Source organism: Centropristis striata, chromosome 17, assembly GCF_030273125.1.
Source record: "Centropristis striata isolate RG_2023a ecotype Rhode Island chromosome 17, C.striata_1.0, whole genome shotgun sequence".
Lineage (NCBI taxonomy): Eukaryota > Metazoa > Chordata > Actinopteri > Perciformes > Serranidae > Centropristis > Centropristis striata.
Genome location: NC_081533.1, coordinates 8,218,685 through 8,234,871, shown reverse-complemented (window position 1 = coordinate 8,234,871; position 16,187 = coordinate 8,218,685). Strand labels below are relative to the sequence as shown.

The 16,187-nt window shown below is 37.1% G+C and overlaps 1 protein-coding gene across 1 annotated transcript in view; it reads left to right on the top strand.

Annotated features, from left to right (window-relative positions):
* Positions 1-4,918: 4,918 nt before the first annotated feature.
* LOC131989798 (SH3 domain and tetratricopeptide repeat-containing protein 1) overlaps positions 4,919-16,187 on the top strand; it is a 29,680-nt gene continuing 18,411 nt past the window's right edge. Inside the window, exons 1-7 of the mRNA XM_059355130.1 lie at positions 4,919-5,133; positions 6,198-6,269; positions 10,739-10,869; positions 11,461-11,566; positions 12,615-12,755; positions 14,580-14,778; positions 15,695-15,771. Coding sequence (XP_059211113.1) covers positions 5,019-5,133; positions 6,198-6,269; positions 10,739-10,869; positions 11,461-11,566; positions 12,615-12,755; positions 14,580-14,778; positions 15,695-15,771 — 841 coding nt within the window. The 5' untranslated portion in view covers positions 4,919-5,018. The remainder of the gene's footprint in view (positions 5,134-6,197; positions 6,270-10,738; positions 10,870-11,460; positions 11,567-12,614; positions 12,756-14,579; positions 14,779-15,694; positions 15,772-16,187) is intronic.

The following is a 16,187-nucleotide window of genomic DNA, read 5'->3' as shown; positions in this document are numbered from 1 at the left end:
AAAAATGGTTAGATGTTACGGTAATGATAGAATTGTTTGCATTAAAATATGTGTAAATTTAATAAAAAAATACATTTTGGTGATACCAGCTACCTTTGAGCAGTTTTAAGTGCTTGCCAAAGAAATATATTTCCATTTAAAAATTTGTTACGGTAATTAATTTTGTTGCTCAGAGTGTCTCTAAAAATGTCAGAAAATACAATACAAATATTTCAAATAGATTATGAATTCAAATTAAACAGTGACTTTAGATTGTATGTGTTATAAAGGGTCAAAGAAAATATGTATTCAATGCTCTTGGATTTTTGCTATGAGCTGTACCATGTTCAGGAGAATCACCCTTATGCTATCTCAATATTACAGTGCTATTTATAATAAGGCTCCATTTCTAAAATATTTATTAGTTAAATAATAGTTATAACTAATTGGCGTCATTAATCGTTACATGATTTACTCATGTCTTATAATCCATTCATAAAATGACTCCTGGTTTGTAGCCTATTATTGTGAAAAATCATGTTTGTACGTGTTTATCCTTTTTGTTTGGAGGTTTAACCCTCTGGAGTCAAAAAAGACACAAAATGATTTACAAAGACACAAAATTACTAGCCTGGGTATACCCAGACTGCCTTGCGCGCTCGAATTTGATTTCGGACCTCCAGGCGGTCTGGAAACCAGGAAGGAATCGTAGCCCTGTTTTAGGGATCCAATCACAGAGCGGGGAGGGACGGTGAGACGATGACGCGTACTACTCGGCACTTGGAAGCTTTCCGGATCCAACATGGCTGCTGCAGACGCGAAACTCTCTTTAGCTGTAGATGGTGTTTTAAATAGTTTAGAGCGAAAGTTGAAAGGCGAAAGGTCTCTCGGCGGCTCCGCTGTCCCCCGGCTCGTAACGAGATCACCGGTAGCGGGGCTATTAGCGCCGCACGGGCGGTTTCTGCGGCTCGTTGCGCCGAGCCGGTGAGACCGCCGGTCACCGCCGGTGATCTCGCTCCGAATCGGGGGACAGCGGAGCCCCCAGAGACCCGCAGCAGCTTGTTTGTTGCCCATAAAATCAGTGGATGTGTGTGGCAGAATGACATGAGGGGGAATAAAGCGTGAAAATAAATAATCTTGCAGAAAGCGAGAACTGGAGAAGCAAAGCAGCAGCAACACTCTCACAGACACACACACAACAAACATCCATCTCTGTTGCTCTACTACGTCATCTGGTATAACTGATCTGATTGGCTAAGAGCTACCTACAGACGCTTTGATAGACATTCTAAGCGCCCAATAAACGGCTCCGGAGGATCGTAAACCACACCTCCTCTACGGAGAAAAGCATTGTAGGTGTCCAGACCTAATCTCCAATGAGATTTGGTCTGGTGTTAGCCAGGCTACAAAATTACTAAAAAATACACAGAATTACCAAAAGAAACACCAAAAACACAAAAATTTTTTTTGGTATTTAGGTATTTAGACGACTGCAGGAGGACTGCTCGTTAAGAAGAGTATGAACAAACCGCTTCGGCTCGTTCATACTCTTCTTAACGAGCCACCGGCCCCGCGGCCGTCATTTGCCGGTCACGTTAGCCAGTCACATTAGCTAGTCACGCATTAGCCGGTCGCATTAGCCGGTCGCGCATTAGCTGGTCACATTAGGGACCCCGACCCGATCTGGCAGCCGAGCCGATCTGGTACCTACACCGGTCGCATTAGCCGGTCGCATTAGCTGGTCAAACATTAGCCGGTCGCATAAGCCGGTCGCAAAACCCGGTCAGTAGCGACGGCACAAAGTGTCAAACTGAGGTCAACAGAAAAGGGCGCCATATTAACCTGCTGAAACACTGAAACTTCCCCTCAGTCATTTGATTTGAAGCAAACTTGACTTCAAATGAATGCTAATGTTACTCTTTGTTTGCTGTATCTGATGCAGCCATTTGTTAACATTTTCACAATGGCATTGAAACATAACCTCAATGCAATGTGTAATCAATATAAATGTTAGCCTGGCTAACACCAGACCAAATCTCATTGGAGATTAGGTCTGGACACCTGCCGTTTATTTTTCCGTAGAGGAGGTGTGGTTTACGATCCTCCAGAGCCGTTTATTGGGCGCTTAGAATGTCTATCAAAGCGTCTGTAGGTAGCTCTTAGCCAATCAGATCAGTTATACCAGATGACGTAGTAGAGCAACAGAGATGGATGTTTGTTTTGTGTGTGTGTCTGTGAGAGAGTGTTGCTGCTTTGCTTCTCCAGTTCTCGCTTTCTGCAAGATTATTTATTTTCACGCTTTATTTCCCCTCATGTCATTCTGCCACACACATCCACTGATTTTATGGGCAACAAACAAGCTGCTGCAGGTCTCTGGGGGCTCCGCTGTCCCCCGATTCGGAGCGAGATCACCGGGGGTGACAGACGGTCTCGGCGGCTCGTTGCGCCGAGCCGCCGAGACCGCCCGTGTGGCGCTAATAGCCCCGCTACCGGTGATCTCGCTACCAGCCGGGTGACAGCGGAGCCGCCGAGAGACCTTTCACCTTTCAACTTTCGCTCTAAACTATTTAAAACACCATCTACAGCTAAAGAGAGTTTCGCGTCTGCAGCAGCCATGTTGGATCCGGAAAGCTTCCAAGTGCCGAGTAGTACGCGTCATCGTCTTGCCGTCCCTCCCCGCTCTGTGATTGGATCCCTAAAACAGGGCTAAGAAACTCCCGTGGTTTCCAGACTGCCTGGAGGTTCGAAATTAAATTTGAGCGTGCAAGGCAGTCTGGGTATACCCAGGCTATATAAATGTAGCTCTAAAGCAGGGATCATACTTTCAGGGAACAATGCTCACATATAATACTTCTGCTGACTGCTGTACTTTACACCACTTAGTCACCTGACAACTCCTGTGTGTGGAGTAAAAGTGTAATAAAATGAGTATATGACTCCATGAAGAATGTGTATTACTTAATTGCTGAACCATCACATATCTTGTGATTCCCTCCCTGTGATTGACTGTTATAACTTCCTGAGTGTTGCTTCAGCCACAGTTGTGAGCTGACAGAGGAACTGACTGGAGGAAAGGAAATGCTGAGTCTCTTCCTGGGATGTTTGAGAGAGAACAGACACTCAATCAAAGCCCACACACAGCCAGAGAGGCACACTTTGTTGAAAAATACAAGACAGCTGTGGTCATATTTAGGAAATTAGTCCAGTAGGAGTCAATGGAAGTGCATGACTATGTAGACTTATGTCCACTCTGTTCCATTTGGTGATTTGGTAATGGAAAGAGCTTTATTTGTTCAGTGAGTGATTATTAACCTGAAAACTACACACATTTTGGAGGAGGAAATGTAGGACCTCTTTACGGTTAAATCTTACAAACAGTAACAATGTATTGTGTTATTTGAATTGATATGCCGACAAAGCAACCTGCAGAGTATTCGTTAAAAAAAATACAAGTAATAACACAAACACAATGGATGTGATAAGGATTTAGGCCAGCAGTTCAGTAGACTTAACAGTAAAGAGTTTGAGTCAAGTCATCCACAGTAATAAAGGAAATTCAGTAAATGTCATTTCAAAATAAGAGAGTAAGGTTTGTAATTTTAAAAAATTTGATTGTCACACTTCATTTTATATACTGAGCATATAAATTCTCAACTAAACAAAGAAAGATAAGCCAATAAAAAAAATCAAAATGGAGTGAATAACGAAAGATATCTTTTAAAATTACTCACTTAAAAAATAAGTATCAAATAATGGATTTTTAAAATATATTAAAACCTGTTTTTAAAAAATATGTTAAAAATATGTTTTGTAAAACTAAATGTGGATCAATGAATTGATCAAAAACAACAAAAAATGATATGTTAGTGGAATCTACCTCATCCCACTCTACTACAAATGAATATTACAAATAATAGTTATAAATAAGATTATTAGGCGAAAGAAATAATCATATAAAAAATTAACAAAAAAGGAAAATTATCATATTCAGTTAACTGCTTAACTATTTATTTTATTTCCCCCGAACAAAGTCCCAATAAACATGGATTTAAATTAATATTGTCATCAATATAATATATATTTATAATATAATATATAATAATATAATATAATATATTCCGTGCAATACACACCCATTATAATCTCAGAATTTCTCCAAAAATGATCATGGTTATTGAACAGGGATTGATAAAAAACTATAAGACCTATCGAAACGTGGATTAATACACCGATACACAAGACTTGTGTCTACTGTTTAAAGTTTAAATGGAGTCTCTAGGTGAAATTATGCCGGAGAAGTAGACGTTTAAAAATCTCCAATGATTGTTCTTTTTCGCTCATTTTTTGTCGGCCGTCCCATTCATTTCAATGCAAAATTTTTGACCTATGTCGCGAAAAATTCGTATTCTGTAGAGAAAAGTAATAGCACACCGATCTCGATTAAACCGCACATTTTGATATATAATTTGTCCTGCAACTCTTCAAGTTGTAGGACTAGTAGCAGGACGAAAAGCGTCCGGAAGAGGAATAAGAAAAAATCCACAGTAGCCTATAACAGTAGTGCTCGGGGATTTGCCCCGAGCACTACTGTTATACTGTCCCATACAGCTATTGCTGTATGGGACCAGTGCTCGATGCGATTGCCCCGAGGCCCTAATTACTTTGATCTGGATCTCCTTTAACTTAATGTTAATCGTAATCAATGCTGAGGACTATTTCATCATACATGATCATCATAGCTTTTTGCTGCTGGTGGGGCCCATGTTGTGCAGAAGGTGCCCTTTTTATTTGTTCGCCCCTGCCCTTCAAACAGTCTGAGTCCGCCACTGTACAACACAGTAAAACCGCTCCCGGATAGGTCAGTTGAGGTAGAGCGTATTTGTCAATGGGACTTTTATTTTGAAAGGAGACACCGGGGTGGGTACAGTGGTCATGCGGACACTCTTGTCTCTTGGACGGGGACAGAAGTTCTGCTGGCAGCACCCTGCAGACGCATGTGATGTGAAGTGTTGACTGGTTTTCGGGAGACTGTGTCGGACATGTCAGCCAGGTCGGACCGGGACACCGGCAGCCGCGGCTCCCGGAGACAGGTCCCTGGAGACGGCCAGCAGCACCGGGAGCTGGCGGAGAAACCCAGCCGACACAGCAGACAGGGTACCTGTGCCTATATTATACTCATAATTGTACAATATACACTTCCGAGCCAGAGCGATATGATATTATTTGTCAATAGCCTGTAACACATTATTAAAAGTCGTTATATAGTTTGTTTGTTTGTTCAATTTTAAAGTAAATTAAACCTATTTTATTCTATAATATATTTCTCTGTATGATCCTGTTTTATTTTAATTTGGTAATATGGATACATTGATTGATTGATTTGAATTTACAGTGATCTCTACTGCTTAAGGAGTTCACCACCTTTTATTTCTTTTCAGATAATACATTTTAAAGTATAGATTCCCTCTAGAAATGTTAAGATAAAAATAAATCAATACATTCTGTAGTTTGGATAATTAAAGCACAATTTGGTTCAATTACCTCTGAAAAATTATAATCTGCCTCTTTGAAAGATCCAGTGTACATGTAGTCAACTGCTTTCTTTTTATTTCCTGTATTGGAAAGATATGTATTGCATGCCATATGGCTGGGCAATATATCAATATAAAAGATATATCAATACATTGTTAAATGTGATGTAGAATTAGACCATATCGCATGTATCGATACAGTTCAATTATTTTTCTTTAAATATAAATACTGCCCTAATGTTCGTTATTCTTTTCTTCAGAAAAAGATTGGCCTATTTTATTTCATAGGCTATTTTTATTTAAGATATTTTTTTTATTTAAATGTGCACTTTATGAAGCTTTGATTAAAAAATAAAAAATAAAATAAAAAGGTTCTCCTGTTGTTATACACTATTTACGTTCACTTAACTGACAGAAAATGTGTTCTCACTTTGTGATAAATATATCAGGATATATATCGTATATCGATATTCAGCCTAAATATATCGGGATATGACTTTTGGTCCATATCGCCCAGCCCCAGTATGCCAGAGGCTATTTAATACAAGGGGCAAAGGATTGTGGTTAGAGGTTTTTTTTTCTTTCAGGGTTCAGTTCTTCATATCAGCCATATGAGTACTGTGATCTTGAAATTAAAGTAAGCTTCTTGCAGTTATGGTAATGCCTGCTTCTTGTTGTTTTTAACAGTGCGTGGTTTCTCCAGAGATGCTGCAAGTCTGAAGAGAACTGTGTCAACATGTGAAGAAAACTTCCCAACAGGTAACTTTTGTTGTGTTTTTATTTTTTATTTATTTTTTTGTTTGTTTAACTGGCTGCTACTGCCACTGTTGGCCAGTCAGTTCATCTGAAATACCTTATCATCCTCACCCAAAAAGTCAGCCATTTCCAGTTTGAATGTGAATAAAACAATTTAATCTTACAGTTCTTCTAGACTTTCAAAATGTTATAGGGCGCTGTAGGAAGTAAGTTAGCATTTTAGCGCCATGGGGTCTCTATTCTCAAACTCAATGAGGATGGTGAATGGTTTTGTGGTTGTAAGCCTGAAATAAGGTCTGTCTTTTTAGGCCAATTGGAAATTAGCCTGGGGTCTATTGAGAATTAGCCTGTGGTATTGTTGCATTGTGTTTTGGATCATTGCAGAAAATAAGCTCTGTGGCAAACACACGTTTCCAATGCTTACACGTTTTAGGGCTGTTTCCACTACCAGGCAATACCTGGAATGAGGCGGGTCTCACTCGCCGAAATGCCCCTAATTTGAATACAAGCAGTCAGGAGCGGACTTTTGTTGGGACTTTTTTAGTCCCTGTGGAAGAGCAGGATCTTTTTTCTCCACTGAAAACAGCCTGGTTACTGATTAGATAGATTGCTAAGCGGGATGTGACGTAGTACTCTAAAGACAACAACACACAGCATTTGTAAAAGCCGGCAAAGCATTGTTGCCAACTTATCGACTTTGTTGCTCAAAAAGTTGAGTGTTGTTCAACCTGAAAATCAGTATAAAAGGTCTCCTTTAACCTTTCACATATATCATAGAACAAACAAGAGGCCATTGAAACTCGACTAGAGGTCCCTTGCTGTTATGGTGGCAAGGAAACTTTAGTAGTGAAGGCATTCATCATACAATCATACAGTTTAAGCATTTGAAGGCACTGCCAACTTGGACAAGTCATAAGAAAACACATGACCTGTAAAACTGGAGTGACCTCAGTGGAAAGTCATGTGAGAGAATTTGAAGTGGTTTATACCTTGAACCTGTGAGCTCCTCTGAAGTCACTTATTAATCAGTGACAGTGTCATCATCAACACATGAGTAAATATGGAGCTCAGTGTCAGTGCGTTTTAGTCATATGGGCTTCTCTTATTGTTCTAATGTATCTAAGCATTCACCACATCAGAAACAGAAATGTGGTGCATATCATGTTTACAATGTTTTAATTATATCCATATCTGTGTGTAAGGGGATAAAGTCTGATAGGACTTTTCTGTTTTAGTCAACAAGGACAGTTCGTCAACTTCTGTGGTGTCCCGCAGGGCTTTGTCCTAGGCACCATACTGTTTGTCTCATATTTGCTTTCGCTTGGTCAAATGACAAAAAATGTCAATGAAATTTCTTACCACTGTTAATTACACATTTGTTCTAAGCCTTGAAATATCTCAAACCACTCAAACAACTCAACAACAAATACTACTATTCTACATTGCATACATTCTAGAAAAGATTGGATGGCCAACAACTGCTTACAGCTCAATACTGACAAAACTGGAATTCTTATTTCTGTCCCGAATATTACGAAAAGCCTAAAGGACTACCTCAGTAAAAAAAAAGTCTTATAAATAACTACACTTCCCTTTTTAAAAAAAAGGTAGTGTAGAAACACTGGATATGTCCCTTTTTTTACATCAGTTAAATGTTTTTCCCCACAACCACATAAACTGCTCAGCTCATTCTTTTCAGTAAACATTAACACAAGAGCTGTCATCTTACTGCCTTTGAGGTAAAGAGCAAATTACTCTACTCACTCTATTAACATTGACCTTTTTACTGCAAGTTTGCTGAGGTAGAAGTTATATGAAATAAAATAAAGCGGGTCATGCTATATAGACTTCCTGGTCCAATAACCCCCCAAATCCCCTAAGGTTACTGTTGTTTTTACATAGATAGCTTTACATATTATGTGATCTTTCTCATCCAATGTTAAACTGACCTATGGATAAACAATTGACTGTATAGTGGACAACGAAGTCACAGTGATGCATTTCTGCCATCTTCGTCTTTGGTCTATGGCTTTATTGCTTTTTGCAACCAAGACATGCACAGAATAGATTAGGAAGCCAGAATGATGCTACATTGACAGCTAACGCTAGCACTAGTTAGCTAGTTTGGTTAGCAAGGGATAATTGTTCTTCTAAATCAGTCCAATTAAGCCATAAAAGGGTCATGTGGCTGCAGGTTGAGTCAGGTGTACAATTAACTTTAATAAAGTGAAAGGTGTGCTGTGGTAGTGACCTGCTAACCCTGCTTTATCGTCTATATTACTCTAAGTGGGACCATAACTTACAAAATGAACATCATGCTGTCTTGAAGAAGACTTGAATGTAGTGATTGACATTAGAGGTCGACCGATATATCGGCCGGCTGATACATTGGGCTGATATTTGCGTTTTTACTTGTATCGGCATCGGCCGATACGTGCGTGCGTTCTCCGATCAATTAGCCCATTTCACTGAGCCAACAGCAGGCAAGGCTCGGTGCAACATCTGCCGTTCTCTGGTGAGCTGCTGCTGATACCGGAAAAAAGAAAAACACATCAAATATGTGGATCATCTGAGGCGCCACCACCTCGAGGCCTAGAACAACATACACATTGTTTGATATCCAACTGTTAATATGTTTTGTTAATAAATGTTTCTTTTTTTTGTTTAAATTGAGACTTGTAACATTTGTTATCATTGTGTCATTTTTATCATGTAAATTGAGGGAGAAAAGGCAATATCGGCTTCAACAATCAGCCCGAAAAAATCGGCAGCACATATCGGGGATCGGTTAAGACTGATGTCAAAATAATCGGTATCGGCCTTAAAAAACCTGTATCAGTCGACCACTAATTGACACCATAAGCACCATTAGAAAAAATGTTTAATGACGTAATAAATCAAGTGACATGTAGAGTCTACTCCTATTGACTTAAAAAAACCCAGACTTCTTTTTGCAGTGGTATCACCCCTGCTGGCCATAAATATAAAGGCAGGTTTAAAGCACTTCACAGACTTCACTGTTCAGGCCCAAAGGTTGCCGCTTGCGACAACCAGGGTACATAAGTAATTTAATACTGTAACTTTAAATAGTTGGTGCAAGAGACATGTATATTGCTTTTTCACAAAATGAGACTGCATTTCCACCTGGTTTGAGCAGAAGCATTGCAATCATAGACTGTTTATAAATAATGGACGTAGTCACCGTGACGTCACTCATTGTTTTGTTTTTTATTACAGCAGATCATGATATCCATTTTTCCTTTCATACTTTATGAAGAAAAATATTTTTTGTATTATTATCAACTTTACACACATGGGTCAAAAATGACCTTGTGCATGACAAGCTTAGTGATACGAAAAGGGTTTTTATTAGGGCCGGGACTTTAACGCGTTAATTAAGATTCATTAATTCCACAAAAATTAACGCGTAAAAAAATTGACTGAATTATATAGACTGACTGAATTTTAATCGCACTTATTTTTGCACCGCGGAGCGTTTCTCACTGGATGAGTTCCAGGCGGACCGATTATACTGGAGCACCAACTAGCGTTGATGAGTTCAGACAACAACAAACCACAGTGAACATGAAGGAAGAAGCTGATGAGACGCTTTGGTTGGCCCTGTGGATGATGGGACATTTTGTTACAAAAAACCAACGGATGGAAGCGTCAATAAGAGCATGGTTGTGTTGCTATGCAACAAGGAATTCACATATCACCGCAGCACATCCAGCCTCAAGTATCACCTCAATGCAAAACATATAGCAGCTAGCGGCTAGTGTGGTAGCTAGCATGGATTGTGTTTTACTTAAAAAACCAAAGTATTCTAGTTTACAGAAGGTCTACCTACCTATAGGCTACCTGAATTTATGAAATGTACTATATTTATAAATATGCTATTGCTACACTTACTGGCAAAAATTGCACTGGTCTGTTGGACTTGAACAAAAATAAACAATATTTTTGTTGCTCAAGCTTATGTATTCAGTCATTATTCAATGGTATACTAAAAATCCATGTGAAAAAAATTACTTCTCACTGTTCTCAGGTCAAATATTTATATGTGATTAAAATGCGATTAATTTCGATTAATTAATTACAAAGCCTCTAATTAATTAGATTATTTTTTTAAATCAGGTCCCGGCCCTAAAACAAGTTAATTGAGTAAAACCTGAACGATGAAATTAATGTATTGCAAAGATATAGAATATAAAAACTTAGTCGGGTCACTTTAGACCCATTGTTGTGCATCAAAGGGTTAAATCATTGATGTCACTTTGAACACTTTGTTGGCTTTTGAACACTCACAACTTACCCCTTTCATTTATATTGAGCAGAGTAAAGGTATGTTAGAGAAACGTTTGGGAGGGCCATAGTCTACAACATAAGCAAAGGTTGTTGTTTTTAATAAATATTGCTTACATGTGGTTATTACAGATCTGTGACCAGTTGTGTGTGTGTTATGTGTTCAGCTCTGCCAGTTCTCCTGGATGTGGTGAGGGGTCCTGAGCGCCTTCCTGCAGACGATGAGTTGCAGGAAATGCTGAGAGGGAAACTGCGCATTCTGCAAGCTGACAGCTCCGAGGTCAACGCTCTGTTCATGGTACAGCTTATGACACACACACACACACACACACACACACACACTATTGAGCTGGCATTTTAAGCAGTACAAAAGTCCACTTCCTCTATAAGTTATGAATGAATCAGATAGTAAAAGCTGTCTGTCTGCTTGGTTTGCAGTTCTACATTCTAGTAGCCAGAATTCAAGCAGCTTAAAGTTTTGGCTATTGGCTATTTATATTTAATGGATATTTCATCCCATATATTATGTCCTTTTAGTGGTTACAAGTCACACATTCACAGTTTCATCTCTCACAGAGAATAGTGTTTGTATTCAATATGAATTCATTCATTCACATGAGGAAAATAGTATCTAAATATCCAAAGAAACTTCTTAAAACGCTACTGCGTAATCCACATACAGTATTTCATATTTTTGCTAAATATGCAACTTCATGTGTCATTCAGCAAAGGCTTTATTGGTTTATTGTCTAACAGTTGCATTACACCCATTAATGCAAAGAATGATTATATTGGCATAAATGAATACTTGTTAAACACAAATTTGGCACAAGAAATGTAAATATACAAGTATTATTTATGGAACTTTTTTTTTTTTGTCTGTCTTTAGGAACTGTCTTCTCATCTCATCTCCATCAACAGTGAAGAAAAAGTGATTTTTGTGACATTCAAAACATTTGAGGAAATATGGAAGTTCACCACATATTACACAATAGGTAGGTTTGAACTGAAATAAAGCTGCTGTCAGTCACAGTGAGATTGAAACTATTAACCCTTTGATGCTCAACATATAACCACCTTCTAAAGCACAACATGGGTCCAAAATGACCCCCATTCATTTCCCATGTTATTTCATGCTGGCTGTGTGAATATCTTTTTTCCATTACAACAGATCATTATATCCATTTTCCTTTCATACTTTATGAAGAAAAATATTTTTTGTATTATTACATCAAGTTAACACACATGGGTCAAAAATGACCTTGTGCATTAGAAGCTTAGTGATACAAAACGTGATTCACTAAATTAACAATTGAGTATATGTGTCACTATGTTTGTCTTATTTTGAAGGTTTAACTTTAAAAGAGATGTCAAAACCACCAGATTACATTGGAAAATCACATATTTTAAAATTGAAGACTTATTAGAGCCACCAAATAATAATTTCCATTGGAAAAAACACCAATATAACAAAATAGGATAGTTGATATTTGTGTCTTCTTTGTGAGGTTTTAAATTGGTGACAACATATAAACACCTTCTAATGCACAACATGGGTCAAAAATGACCTTGTGCATTAGAAGCATAGTGATAAAAAATGTTTTTTTATTCAAAAAGTAAGAAATGAAAACAAGAAATTAGGATGTATGATGATCAAAAACAAGTTATTTGAGGAAAACCTGCAATACTGAATGATGAAATTAATTTATTGCAAAGATATAGAATATAAAAACTTAGTCGGGTCACTTTAGACCCATTGTTGTGCATCAAAGGGTTAAAATAATGGCAATGAGACATATATAAATAATAATAATTTTATTATATTATGTTATATTTAATCAGTTATTAAATATATTTGAGTTTCGCATGAAGGTAGGTAGGAACATACTTTCTGACTTTATCATACTGGTAAAACAGATGCCAGAGTTTATATGAGTAGATTTATGGAGTGCATCACTTTTGTCCTCCTCTCCTCTCCTCTCCTCTCCTCTCCTCTCCTCTCCTCTCCTCTCCTCTCCTCTCCTTTTCTCTCCTCTCCTCCAGGGTTCCTGGGTCGTTGTATGGAGAATCTGTTGTTAGACCACAAGTTTTGCCTCAGTTCTCTTGAGGACGACATCACAATTGAGGTTTCCATTCAGGAGGACACTCTTAACCTCATCTACACAGGCATCCTCATGCAGGAAGGTATGAAAGAATTTAGTCTTTTGAGTTGCTCTGCGAAGTAAAGGCTCGCTGGTCTACCGTACTGCACTAAGGGACATGCATTTTGCAGCTTGATGCAGGAGAATGTTCTGTTCTAGTTATACTGGATTTGAGTGCAGCCTTTGACACTGTGGAGCATCGCATATTAATAGACAGGATTTTTCATTAGTTTTAGTTTTAATTTTGTTGTCAATTTTTGTTTTCAAATTCACTTAGTTTTAATGAGTTTTTAGAGTGAGTTTGCTAGTTTTAATTAAGTTAAATTTTTGGGAAAATGCTTAGTTTTAGTTTAGTTTTTGTTAGTTTTAGTATTAGTTTTTTTGTAATGGGGTATTCGTTGGGTGCCAGATTCAATAAGGTCATAATAAATGATCCTTTATTCCCAATGAGTTTATTAAGTCATAAAACCAGATAGATGAAATAGATTTCATATCAACAAAAAGGTTTACGTATGAAAAAAAGTTGACAAAGACAAAAACTAAGGACATTTTCACTAAAATATTAGTTAGTTAGTTTTGTAACCACAAAATACAGTTTCAGTTAGCTATCTTTTTTTTTTTTAAAACTCGTTTTTTTTTTTAATTTCAGTTACCGAAAATGTTTTTCAATTCTAGTTTTCGTTATTTTGTTGCTGGATTGGTTTTGGTTGGTCATCTTACCTGTCTGATAGGACTTTTCTGTTTCAGTCAATAAGTACAGTTCGTCAACTGAGTCACTATGATGTGGCGTCCCACATGGCTCTCTCCTAGGTCCCATACTTTTTGTCTCATGATCAATTGATAAAAAAGTTCAATGACACTGTTAATTACACATTTGTTTTAAGCCTTGAAATATCTCAAAACACCCTACTATATTACACTACATACATTCTAGAAAAGATTGGATGGCCAACAACTACTTACAGCTCAATACTGACAACACTGAAATTCTTATTTCTGTCCCACAAACACACACACACACACACACACACATCATGTATTAAATAAACAGAGCCATATTAAAACAGGAACATCGCAGGTCCTTTATTTAGATTGTACCTATATCTGTAAAGACCCAAGGCTAAAGATTATCCAAGTCCATTATTGATCACCACTGGGAGTTTTCCAAACAAGAAAATAACGGAAACCAAATATCTTGGAAGATAAAACCATGATTGTAATTTTCCAGACTTAGTCTTTCGAGAGGTAAAAAATTTGATATTTGGTCAAAGAAGCTCTTAAAGGTTGGAGGAGATATATTTTTCCAAAATATAAGCATATATTTCTTAGCAAAGAAATTAATTTTCTAGTGAATAATGTGTGTCTGTGTCAAGGTTATTATAGTTAATGAAAACTAGAATTGAAAAAACATTTCCATTAACTGAAATAAAAATAAAAACGAGAGCTTTTAAAAAACGATAACTAACTGAAACTGTAACTTTTGTGGTTACAAAACTAACTAAAATTATAGGGAAAATGTCCTTTGTTTTCGTCTCAACTTTTTTCGTACATAAACCTTTTTGGTTGATATGAAATCTGTTTCATCTATTTGGTTTTATGACTTAATAAAGTTATTGGGGCTGAGTTTGATCAGACAAAAGAAATAAAGGAACATTTATTGTGACCTTATTGAATCTGTCACCCAACAAATACCCCATTACAAGAAAACTAAAACTAATAAAAACTAAACCAAAAAATAAAAACAAATTAAAACTAACAAACTCACTCTAAAAACTGAATTTGAAAACAAAAAAATCATAACGAAATTAAAATTAAAACTAATGAAAAATCCAAAACTATAATAACCTTGCTCTGTGTGTGTCCTCAGGTTCGTTCTTTGCTAGTTGTAGTACCAACCAGATGTTTGACAGCTCCACCTCTGGAGGTGACCTGTACCTGGAGCAGGGAGACATAGCCCAGTTTGAGCCTCCCTTCCTAGGCTCAGGGTGGACAGTCCTCTGCCTGGCTGATGGAGCCAGAGGCACTGCACCCAAACCTGCAATTGAGCCGGTCATCCCTTTTTATCAGTAAGTCCTGTGTGCACTTCTCCATACAGTCTCATACAAGATATACGAGTAAGATTATTACTCTGCCCTACAAAGTCTAACTGCAGTAACTACATTTTTGGTCAAACTTGAGTTATAACTAAAAATGAACTCCTTGATGTCTGTCTTATCTTGTGACAAAGTTTTAGGTTTCAATTTTGCTTTAATACAAATAAATAACTATACACAATTTGCAGTAACTACAAAATCCAACTCAAAACCAAAGCAGACTGCAGTAATTGCTCTTACCACGGTCTGATTTGGATATATATATACACATTTAAACATGAAACCAAAGCAGACGGTCTGATACAGTGTAGCCTTGTATTTCTTCATTGTGTTCAATAGTGAAGACAAGAATATTAGAAATTATAAGTTTATTTGACAGGGAAATTATTATCTAGATAGTGATTAAGTAAAAAAGTGAGATATAATTATATTATAAAATATAACATTGCTTTATAATATTTAGTCTAAAATACACAAATCTTTGAATAGAGTTGTAAAACACTTTTAAATACATTTATAACAAAATAAATTAGAAAATGTTTATTCACTGAAAACTAAATATAAAAGCTGAAAGAAGACGACAACATTGTTGTTACTGCACTCTGTTTATCATTACTATTAGAACCTTTTACAGCAAAACCAGAGTGCAGCAACTACATTTTTGGGGTCGAAGGTCAAATAAATCATCATGATTTTTTAGCATAAATATTACATCATCAATACATGTAGAAATAAATGTCATATCACTTACCTACCTATAACCTGTTTGGCAGGCCAGTTAAAACACGTTAAAAACTTTAGTTCCTGTTGTAGGACAGTACTGTTCTCACTGATCTATAACAATACAGTAGCAGCTAAAAGGAGCTCACATGATCCTATTCGTCCACAGATGGTTTCTCAAGTCCTGTGCAGAGAGCACTTTAGTTGGTGATGGGAAACCTGCATGTGACTTCCCTCTGCAGTTGGGTAAGTGCAGTAATACCTTTATATATTGAGGGCTTATATTTCAATTGTCATTTCGGTGCTTATACCTTTTTAACTAACATTTCAACTTCTGTCAGTACCTTTACCATATTTTGGGTTAGGGTTAGGGTTTTTCACTGCAGATTGTCAGCAGTACATGTGCTTTTTGTCACTTACTCCACAACTGATGATTCAAATGCTTTCAATATTCATTCTTCAACTAAAAATGTAACAGTTTTCTTTCTTTCTTTCTTTCTTTCTTTCTTTCTTTCTTTCTTTTTATCTCTCTCTCTCTCTCTTTCTCTTTCTTTCTTTCTTTCTTTTCTATCTCTCTTTCTTTCTATCTTTCTTTACTGAAACAGTTTACTGTCACAGCTATGGGGAAGATGTATGGATCAGACAATGTATATGCACAATTA